The sequence below is a fragment of the Nicotiana tabacum genome, chromosome 6, assembly GCF_000715075.1.
Source record: "Nicotiana tabacum cultivar K326 chromosome 6, ASM71507v2, whole genome shotgun sequence".
Lineage (NCBI taxonomy): Eukaryota > Viridiplantae > Streptophyta > Magnoliopsida > Solanales > Solanaceae > Nicotiana > Nicotiana tabacum.
In genome coordinates this window covers 4,028,775-4,040,383 of record NC_134085.1, presented here as the reverse complement: position 1 = coordinate 4,040,383, position 11,609 = coordinate 4,028,775, and the positions used below count along the sequence as shown (strand labels likewise).

At 37.1% G+C, this 11,609-nt stretch overlaps 1 protein-coding gene across 1 annotated transcript; it reads right to left on the bottom strand.

The window, feature by feature from the left end:
* Positions 1-7,921: 7,921 nt before the first annotated feature.
* Positions 7,922-10,736, bottom strand: LOC107759509 (GDSL lipase). The gene is made up of 5 exons (XM_016577472.2): positions 10,287-10,736; positions 9,386-9,507; positions 8,997-9,227; positions 8,641-8,917; positions 7,922-8,433 (listed from the first exon to the last, which is right to left on the bottom strand). Exons 1-5 carry the CDS (start codon positions 10,549-10,551, stop codon positions 8,171-8,173), a joined length of 1,158 nt encoding a protein of 385 aa, XP_016432958.1. The 5' UTR covers positions 10,552-10,736; the 3' UTR covers positions 7,922-8,170.
* Between the last annotated feature and the right edge of the window lie 873 nt (positions 10,737-11,609).

Genomic DNA, 11,609 nt, shown 5'->3' with positions numbered 1-11,609 from the left:
CAAAATATCCTCCTCAGGGATGGTAATAGAGCGTGCAGAAGACCTGAATTCAACGGAAAAAAAGTTAACTAATTTTCTTATACACAAAAATAAGATAAAGACAAGATTAGTTTCGCGAGTCAACTTACCATGTTTTTTACCTTCCACTCGTATTTTGGGGTCAGTTCTTTCCACCGGCGAGTCTTAGGCATGGTAATATCCAGAATCTTCTGAACCCACTGGTCCAAGCTTCAACCCTTGATGGTGTCCACCGAGTTGCTAAAATAATAAAAAGAGAAAGAACAATAACAACATGAAACAACCTTTTTTTAGAGAAAAGACAGACGTTGAACTTACGTGTACGAGTCCATGACTTAGGGAAAGATGGAGTTGTGTCCGGAATGATATCCCTGGTGGCAACAACAATGAATTGCTCCATTCATCCACAATCTTTGTCGTCATCCATGCTAGAGTGGTGGCCACGTTTGCTAAAATTTATTATTCCCCCATGGAAAATCTTGGGGGAGTAGATGTTCATCATACGAACCAAGGTGAGCTCTTCCCTCATCTACTAGCACAATCACCATAGACAGGCTACAGTCCACCATACATAGAAGCCTACTTATGCCAAGCAGACTTGATTCCGGCGGCAGAACTCAAAGATCACGGGGTCAAGTCCCCCGCTAAATGAGAATGGGCCAAAAGTGAAGGGTATGTATAAACGTACATAAAACCCTTCTTAGGGAAGGTTACTCGCTCTACCAGTTCAGGAGTGATGATGTTCAGGTCATGGCAACCACAATCCTCTTTCATAGTAGGAATGTTAGAAGGACAAATGGAAGAAGGGTATACGCCAACAACCCATGTACGAGAGCTTGTAGAAGGAATTTTCTCTTCGAAATCCTTGGTTGTGTTGAGTCTTCTAGGAATGATGGTGCTCACCGACGGAGGGGTAGCATCAATAAAATGTAGAAGAGGAAGAATGAGGCATGTCAATAAAGGAATATGCAGCTAAAATCGTGGTCATGTGTGACGACCCGGCCCGTCGTCTCATGAGTTACCGCCCCGTTTCCCCCATTTTTATCCTTCTTCATGTTTCGTTATCGGTATTTGGTGTTAGAGTTAAATCGGATTGGCTTTGATAGGAAATGAGACACTTAGTCTCTTTAAGGAAAGCTTATTTTGGAAAAAGTCAACCGGATGTTGACTATTGAGTTTAGAGGGATCAGATGTGATTTTCGGTGATTCGGTTAGCTTCGGGGGATGATATGTGGCTTAGGAGTGTGATCGGAATTTATTTTGGAGGTCCGGAGTAGAATTAGGCTTGAATTGGCGAAGTTAGTATTTTGGCGAATTTCGGTTGGCAGGTGAGATTTTGATACGGGGGTCGGAATGGAATTCAGAGAGTTGCAGTAGCTTCGTTAGGTGATTTTGGATGTGTGCAAAATTTCAGATCATTCGGAGGTGTTTTGGTCGGGTTTTTGATCAAATGCGTATTTCGGAAGTTTTTAAGAAATTAGGCTTGAATTCAATGAGTTTTGGATAATTTAATGTTGTTTGAGGTGTTTTGATGATTGGAAGAGGTTTGAATAATGTTATGAATTATGTTGGCATGTTTGATCGGGGTCCCATGAGGCTCAGATAAGTTTTGGAAGAGTTTTTGGAAGATTTTTGCCGTTTGAGCATAAGCATGTAATGATCCAAAGGTCCATTTTTAGTTCTAGAGATCGAAATTTTATTTCGAGATTTCCAGAATTTAAATAATGAATTATAGGAGTGATCTGAAAAGTTTGTCTAATTTCATCAAGCCGCGATTGGGTTTTTGACATGAAACATGAGTTAATTGTTTAACGAGAAAAATGGGTATTGAACTGAGCAAAAGAGCTCCGAATTGAGTTCCGATTGAAGGTCTATGTTCGTACTATTATTTTTGACTCATAGGAACAAGAATCATCAAATTCCGAGTTCGTATGATGGAGTTAGAGCCATTTTAGTGAAAAGAAAAGTGCTGCAATTTCTTTGGCTGCTGCTGTATTTTTTTAGCAGCGTGAATAGTAACCCCGCGCGTGAACAGTAACCGAGCGGGTGAATAGTGACCACGCGCGTGAACAGTAACCGCACGCGTGAACAGTACTTCCGAAAAATTCTGGGCAGTGAGTTTATAAAACACTTCATCCGCGATTTTGGGTCAATTTTCCTCCATGGTTGATCATTTTGAGAGCTTCTTGGTGGAGATTAAAGAGGGATTCAAGGGGGAACGACTTGAGGTAAGTTTCTTGGACTTAGAACTCGTTTTTATTGTGAATTCCACCTAGAGATTCATGAAATATAAGCCTACAAATCAAGAACTAGGGCTTGAATTTTGAAACCAAACAATTAGGATTTGATGGGTCATTTGAACTCGGATTTGGGAGTTCTTGGTATGTATAGACTCGTGGCGAGACAAGGAATTCGGTGATGGTAATTTTTTGAGTTTTCGAGATGTGTGCCCGGGGCTCGGGTTTTGTCAAATTCGTGAATTTTGATATTTTTCGATTGCTTTCGATTGGGTATTGTCTCTTTAGCATAATGCGACATATTTGTTGTGATTTTGGGCAGATTCGTCGCATGAGGAGGGTAATTTGAGAGGCAAGGGCACAACGAGCTAGACTTTGACCATCTTGAGGTGAGTAATTGATGGAAATGATGTCCTGAGGGTTTGAAACCCCTGAATTTCACATCGTAACGCTATATTGAGGTGACTTGCACGCCGGATAACGGGCGTGGGGTAGAGCACCATTGGGGATTGCGACTTGGTCCGTCCCAAGAGATGTTTGTACCATATTTTCTACTTGAACTAAATTGAGAATCATCCTTACTTAGATTTAATTGTTACATTTGGGCTTCTAGCCAATTATTTGAATCCTTCAGGAATTGATATCACTGCTTTCGCATATTTTGCATATCATTTGACCTCAGTCCAAGGTTTTAAATACTGTTTTGCAAACTCAGCCATCTTTCTAAGATTTAAAAACTTAAATGATATTTTTAAATGATATTTCGGGCTGAGAACTACTATTTTACAAATGCCCAAGGGGCTTATGATGGTTTCTGGACTGAGCATGGATAGGGTTGCGCGCCACAACAGTATTACATTGATATTAAGGCCGAGAGACTGGTTGAGTACATTGATATTGAGGCCAAGAGCCTGGTTGATTATACTGATATTGATATGAGGCCGAGGGCCTAGATTTGATGCCACAAGATGGCTTGATATTGCTCTTGGGCTGTAGGAGCCCCTCCGAAGTCTGTACACACCCCTAGTGAGCGCCGTCGACGATAAATAAATGGATGGCTCGGGCTGCACGCCACAGTGGGTACTAGAGTGTACCATCATATGCACTGCATTACACTCATGCATTTGTTTTTATCGGTTATACCTGTCTCAGTATTTCGTACCCTGATTTAATTGACTTGTTGCTTCACTATTTGTTGTTCTAAACTGCAGTTATAGTTTACTTTGTATTTTTCCATGATTTCTTATTCTCCGCCTTTATTTATGTTTATTACTCACTGGGTCGGAGTACTTACATTACTCCCTGCACCTTGCGTGCAGATCTAGGTACACCACAGGCTGAGTGAGGATTTGTTTAGCTGAACAACAGTATCCGGGAGTATTGAGGTAGCTGCATGGCATTCGCAACCTTGATCTCTCCCCTCTATCTCTATCTTTTATTCCGCATTTTTTCTAGACAGACTTATAATAGGTAGATATTCTGTATTAGAGGCTCATATTCGTGACACCGGATTCTATTGGGCTATGGTGTGGTATTTTAATTGAACTTCTGCAGATTTTATTATTAATTATACACTTGAATGTAATGACTTAGTAAATTCTCTGTGATATTTATCTATAATCTGAATAAGAATTTGGGATAATGTTGTTGAATGGTCGGGCTTGCCTAGCAGTGTGTTGGGCGCCATTATGACCGGGGTTGGGGTCGTGACACCATGATTACCTCATGAACTGGCGAAATAATTGCTAAATCATAGAGTGAGGCGTGTTCGGGGCATTAAATGCGGAGAGACATGCGTCTAATCAAGCATTAGAAATTTTTCAGAAGGGATCAATAAATTTCCCGCCAAGAAAGGTATCTTCACCAACTTTTCAATGATACAGAGATATGCCACCGAAAAGGAGGGGGACTATCTGTATAGGGTAAAATCGGTTCGTAGTAAATACTCGATTAATGGATCAACACGTGGAACCGGAGACAAACAGAAAGCGAAGCAAGTGAAAACTAAGATCGGGGACAACAACTTCAGTTGGCACCGGACAAACCCCGAAGGGAATATTGCTAACGAAGACAAACGAATGTTTGCCACCCGATGACATTCATTGAAGAATATTCTTCAGTATTAAATACATAATCCGTTATAAAGAATTGCCTGCCGTTACACATTCATCAATGACCCCCATAATTGTCATTTATGATGAGGGTTGATCTTAGGACCTTGTTCCCTAGGTGTAGCTATAAATAATGACTTCAACAACCATTGCAAAGAGGGAAATATTTGACAAACTTATGCTACACATTATTCTAAACTCAATAATACTCTATTTTCTATTTATTGATATTCCTATTGTTGTCTTCGGAAGCGTCGCTCTTGGAACCAAGTTATTTGTTGTCTTATCTCGATTTTAACGCTAAAATTTGTATTTTATTTTATTTATTTATTTATCGTTTTGAGATCAAATCGATTCGCTTAACTATAAATCACGTTATAAATTTAATTGTACTATTTTACGGGTAAACACCAATACAATATTGAGGAGAGGCAAGTGTGTATCTGGTGGAATAGTGGATGTGTGCACAATAATGGTCCGGATACAACCATTATAAAAAAAAGAAATACATGTCTTTCCTAAACTGCTTGTTGCTAATCCTTGGATGTTACAAAAGTATTTTATCTCCCAAAATTTCTCAGTAAGTTTTCATGCACCTCCTACGAGAGTGGTTTTCAAAAAGCCAGTAACCAATATATTGTTGTTTTGAAAAAGGTTATTAACGGTTATTTAAAAAGAATGAAAATAAGTTACTTTAATTTAATAGAGATTTTATTATTGGGAATATCGTATTGACAAATAAGATGATAATTGAAATTTATCAAAACAGTATGATTTAATATGTTCAAGCATATCACAATTTAATTTAATTATTGATCGCGCATCACGCAAGTACGATTGCTAGTTTGCTATAATACTATAGGTCAACATCAAACTATATGTATAGTTGAAGATGGCATGACTGTCCTAATTTCTTATTATCATTGGAGATTTATTCAAAAATGTGTGTATACATTCTTTTGTGTGGTGAATTTAAGGAGACCACCATTTAAAGTTTTTGAATTAATTTCACATTGGACAAGAAAAACTATTGCACTTCTCTTCACTGGCCTGCCCAATTACCGAAATTTGAATTAAAATTAACGTTTATGTAGTATTCAATGTTGGAAGAATATATTCTTAAAATTCAAGATTTTTCTCTATATCTAGTACAAGCTAGAAAATTAGATAAGAAAAAACATACACGTTCCAAAAGAAATGAACATGTGTGAAGCCCGATCCTCCACTACCTTTCCAGACTGATATACTCTTTCCGGTCCACAATAAGTTACCAATTTGCTTTTTTATTTTGGTCCAAAATAAGTGTCTATTTATATAATCAAAAAAATTTCAATTTATTTTTTCAAAATTACCCTTATGTACGTATTCCTAAAAAGTCTTTTACTCCTCACATTAAATTATGCTGCAACATTTAATTAAGGACAATTTAGTCACACTAACTATTTTTTGTCTAAAATTTAATATTTTCTTAATGGGTGTGCCACAGTAAATTGATCACTTATTGTGAACCGGAGGAAATAATAATTTGAAAGACGTGTTAGACTTTGACGAAGTAACCTTGAAAAAATGGTGAAGACCTATGGAAACCAAATTAAGATTTTGAGAACTGGTAATTAATTTTTCCAGTAACTAACTTATAAAATCCTTATAATCTAGGGATTATAATTTATTGAAAAGTCAATTGTTAAATGAGAATAAACTTCACAAGTTAGATGAAATACATGCACATCCCTTAGGAAGCTCAAAAGATTTAAAAGCATTAACCATATCCGAAGATTTTCACTGCCGATTCGATCAGATCACCAAATACTTTAGTATTTAAATTAGGGGTGATAATTTGAGCCCAAACTCATCTAACCCGCCCAGAGATTAATGGGTTGGGTTACAAATATTTTAGCTCATGGGTTAATTTGGGCTGAGTCCATGTTAACCCATTATATTTTATAGCCCACTCTGATCCAAATTTTTTTTCGACTTACACATTTTAAGGTAAAAGACTTTTTTTTTTATGCAAGATGAGCATGGTTCTAAAACATTGGTCAAGTTGGGCGGGTTGAGTTATGACCCATTGTTTAGCCCATTTTGACCCAGCACATCTTAACCCAAGTACACTTTGGACTGGGTTGGGCAATAACTCATTTATTGACCTAACCCATTTTAACCCGCCCAAATTCAGCCCAACCTACCCATTTGCCACCCCTAATTTAAATAGTGTTCAACTTGAAAATGAAAACAACATTCCAATTGAAGATCAACACAGTACACAAAGATTGCTTCCTTTCTCCTCTGAAAAATGGCTTCTCTAAACTTATTCAAAAATAAACTTATGCAGAAAAAGGCCAGCAAAAATCAATTGCAAGACAAAGTTAATAGACTTAAAAACAAATATAAGAATAATGTTGTTAAAAGAAGCGCCTTTTCGAGGCCTCACAATTTATCTGCTTGTAGTTCAAAACAATATTCAAGTTTGGTTTTATACGGAGGAAGTGCAGCTGACCTAGAAGATTGGTTCAGGCAAAACCCTGAGTTGGTTAGCAAGGAGCAGAGACATGAAATGCTGATAAAGTCACACTCCATGAAGATTGCTAGGGCTGAACAACAGCTAAATGAGATAACATTGATGGACGAACAAGTGAATTTGATGGCGGATGCTGTGAAAGCTTCTCAGGAATGATAGGGCAGATGTTTTTCCTATTTGTTTTAAATTTTGTTCTTTTTCTTCTGCTTTTTGGGTTTATTTTGTTGTTCTTGTGCTTCTTTATCTGGTCCTATAATGATGTGGTGAAGTGTTGAGGTGATTATAGGCAGAAGCCTTAAAATACTATTCTACTGTCTTCTTTTTTTTTCTCCCTTTGCCTTTGAGTTGTGGAAGTTGGATTAGATTTTCTTGGTTTAGGAAGTTGGTAGGCATGCCTTAGGCCGAATCACATAAGATTTAAAGAAAGAAATATAATGATATTACATTCTGATCTCACAAAATGTAGAAAACAATTGGGTATGTGTATGAAATATTTCGAGCATTTTCCTTATACATTATCATTTTCGACAATATTTAAAATATGAACAACTAACATTTTTTTCTTAGATTCTGGTTAAGAGCTACTTTTCCCTTAGGTTATTTAAGCAATGTATCTCTTTTACTAAATTGCCCGCGCCCGTGCACATGCCAAACATAGCTTACAAAAGAGGTCCGACACGAAAAAGATAATTTCATATTTGTTTACATGTTTAGTAGGACTGAGAAAAAAGGTAATTTCACCAAGCTGACTAAATATTAACATATTCATTTGCAAAACGTAGTTGTACAATTACATCTTTGAGTTTGCTTCCACGAGAATGAGAAACACAAAACAATCAAATTATTCGTGTTCATATTGGTGGTGCCACTAATACAAAAGTTGATGCTTCAATTGGATAAAATTTTGGATTTTAACAGTTGCACAATTGATAACATATATAACTTTATCTTGGTATCCACTAAAAAAAAAGAAAATCTAGCATTAGAATCAGAACATAACGTACCAAGTTAAATCTAGAATGATCAATGCAAATGAATAGAGAGAAAGGGCTAGCCTTCTGTTATTGCAATGCGAAAGGTCAACAAAATAAGAATCAAAGACAACTAAAATTCATTTTCTTAAAAAGAAAAGGAGAATTTTAGAAAGGTATTATAAGTCTGGACTTGAAATTTACTTAGCTGAACTTTTGGACAAATAAGTCTGGACTTAGAAATAAAAAGGCTTTATTGCTAACACATCTTTCCTTCTAACACTAGGAAATTTCTGCAGCTGCTGGTTCTCTGGATTATATATCGACAATATCAGCTATAGTTTGTTTCTCTTTACCAAAAAATAGGTCTTGAAGAGTATAAGGTCCAACAGAGGAGGATGGTCCATCCCAGAGTGCTTTTGCAAATTGTTCATGTATGCCTTCTGTCGGGTGAAATGAATCAAACCATACGTAGTCTTTGGCATTATCGCAAATCTCATATTCTTTCGTCCCACCACATGTATTTTCACCTCCATAAGGTCCTGTTCCACAGCAAGCCTTCACTCCTTCCTTAAAACCTAATAACGCAACAATAATGGCGAATTATTAACAACAATAAACTCAGTGTAATCCAACAAGTAGGGTTTGACGAGGGCAGTGTATATGCAGACCTTACCCCTGTTTTCTGAAGGTAATGTCAAATTATTAGTTAACTCAAAAGTTAATTAGTAGAATGCCATCCATGAGCTAGCTAGTAGGCGAAATGGTAGAAAGATGATACATACCATACTTTGTGGGATTGTTAACTCTATCGAGAAGCCAATCGTAGAAGTTGGAGTTGCAATACTTAAAGCCTTGCAGTATATGTTGAAGGCTTGTGAGGACCATTGAGAGAGCATTGTTATGAGCCAATGCAAGATCAGAAGCAGCGTCAAAACAACCTCCTCCCGCTTCTTCATTATCGTTATTAGCTCTTGGATTTAGAGCTCTGAGAGCTGGTAAGCATCCCAATGGCGACAAGCTTAAGAAACCAAATTTTCTGGCGCCTTTCTCATACAATTCCTTGTCATTGAAATACTGTACATAAGTACAATTTTAACCAACAGCATAGAAAAGGAAAAAGATATTGCTTGTAGTTTACTTGAATTGCCTGAGTCAAGTTGCCAACGACCATCCCTAAATATTCTTCAGGACCGTGGAGTTGCTGCATCGTTTCGTTACCAAAGTAACCCCCCATGTAATCGTTACTTCCTATACTGATGAAGTAAACTGCTTCCGATATGACTTCCTCTGCTTTGGCTACTCCCAACTTTTCTGTTAGTGATTTCCGCACTTGTTCAAAGTACTTTAATTGTCTCTCCAGATCAATAACCTGATATTTTATCACTTGTAATTAACAGTGTAGATCTACACTTATATATAACATATGTAGAAAAGGATTTGAGACAATATAATATGTATCCATATCTATAGTAAGGAAGTAATAAGTATACTGTTAATAAATGGAGATGAAAATGCTGATGCCCATACCAAACCAGGATGAGTAGTAGAAAGAACTCCAGCTCCTCCAGAAGCAAAGTTAACTCCATTGCTGAAATCAGCAATATGTGGTTGCAGGTAAGGAGGAATTAATGGCAACTTTGCATATTCAGCTGCATCACCATCATCCATTTTTAGGAAATTATATATATATATAGATAATGGTGACACAATGGATTAAAAAACAGTTATCCACCCATATTATCTACTAAAAATGGGTTGGATAATGAACTTCTTAAAAATGGGTCAAATATGGATAAGATTCATATTATCCACTTGTATAACCAATGGGTTTAACTTTATATTAGCAAAAACTCAAATTGGGGGTTCCTCAAGTTTGAGAGAGTAGTAATTATCCCAAAAACTGATCATATTCAAGAAGTCATGGATAATATGGATATCCATATTATCCACTAGTTAATCCATTTTTATCCGTATTAAATATAGGTTGGGAAGGGGAGTCTTAGAGCAACGGTCAAGTTCTCTCTGTGAGGCATAGGTCACAAGTTCGAGTTGTGAAATCAGTCACTGATGTTTGCATCAGGGTAGGCTACCTACATCACATACCAAGCCACTTGGGGCGCGACCCTTCCCCGAACCCTGCGTGAACATGAGATGCTTTGTGCACCGGACTGCACTTTATTAAATATGGATCGCGTCGGATATTTTACCACCCCTATGTATAGATCACATAATTTCTTAATAACCCCTTTAAGATCAGTCAAAACAAATCTCAAGTCCAAATGGGATTGATGTCATGCCATTTAACAAAAGAAAAAAAGCCACTTTGGCTTACACATATCAAAGTAATTAAATTCTTTTGCGGATGTGAAACTTTTCAACCTGCTGTATTTCTTGAAATTGTAGAAATAATAGTGGTTGGTCATCTCACCTATGAAATCAACGATGATACGACCATCGGAGAAGCGACCAGTGGGTTCCTGGAAAAAACCATTCTGGGCATATGGTTCATAATTGGCTCTGTTCTCAGGAATGGTTTCAATATAGTTGTTGTTTCCTGCATCCACTGTGGAGTCTCCGAAGATGAACAAGCCTGTTGCTGCTGCCTCAGTGGAAATAAATAGAAGAATAAGAACAAGAAGAGTTGTCATCACAAAGAAATATGAACTACTAAAGTCAACTTTCCTCATTGTCATTGCAAAACTAAAAGAAAAAAGCTGAAAAACTAAGGATAATCGATCTTTGTTGTTAAGTATTTATAGTAGACTAATTATCAACAGTGTTTCTTTTGTTCGTCAATCACGAGCAACAAGCTAATCCCCCAACTTTGAGATTATCAATATTTGAAAGTGCAGACAAATTAACCAGTGACAGAGAAAGGTACTATATTATAAGTAACAATGCACTGGTTGTTTTATTGGGTCATCACCTAGTATATAGAATATTGCCGTTTTCCTTTTCCACTAAATCCAACTAATTAAAAGTTGGAGACTTGTAGGTAACTTTAGTTGACCCACCTACTATGAGGAGCCATAAAATTCTCATTTTTAAGGAGAATGAATTCACTGCACTTCTTCTCTCTCTCTCTCTCCTGCCATTTCCACTTATAACTCTAATTCTCCAACTGCTACTGGATTTCAAAAGGAAAAGAGCACGAGACAAAATATATGGAGGGAACATAATACCTGACCTCGTCGAAAACTAATTAAGTTAGAATTGTACATACACAATTTTTAAAAGAGATGGTGCAAAGATCTGTGGTGTGTGGATATACGATTGTATGTATAATTAGTTTAATTACATCTTTCTTACGCGTGGCTGCAGGAAGATCATTGTGCCTTTGTTTTGCTAGGAAGCTGCTCAAATTCATCATACCGCATCTGTCCTGCAAAACTTCAATCCTTCATTACTCGGTGTGAAATTAGCTTCTCTGAAGCAATGTTGAAGCTGCACATATTCCAAAACCTTCAGCTTACCTTAATGCTTTCAATTACTGAGATAAGATTCCAAATGGCGGGGCATGAATCCAATTAGCTTTAGATTCAGCACTATTGTTAGTTCCTTCATTGAAAGGTGATGCAAAAGCTCCTATTTTCCAGTATATGATCTAATAATACCATCTCCTCCACGTAGTAAGTACCAGGTTCCTGTTTGAGCTCCCATCTGTGTTGATCTTGAATAGAGTCTTAGAAGGACGCGTCCAATGTACTTTAGGCACCATCACTCAACATTTTGCTTTCTCAACAAATAGGAT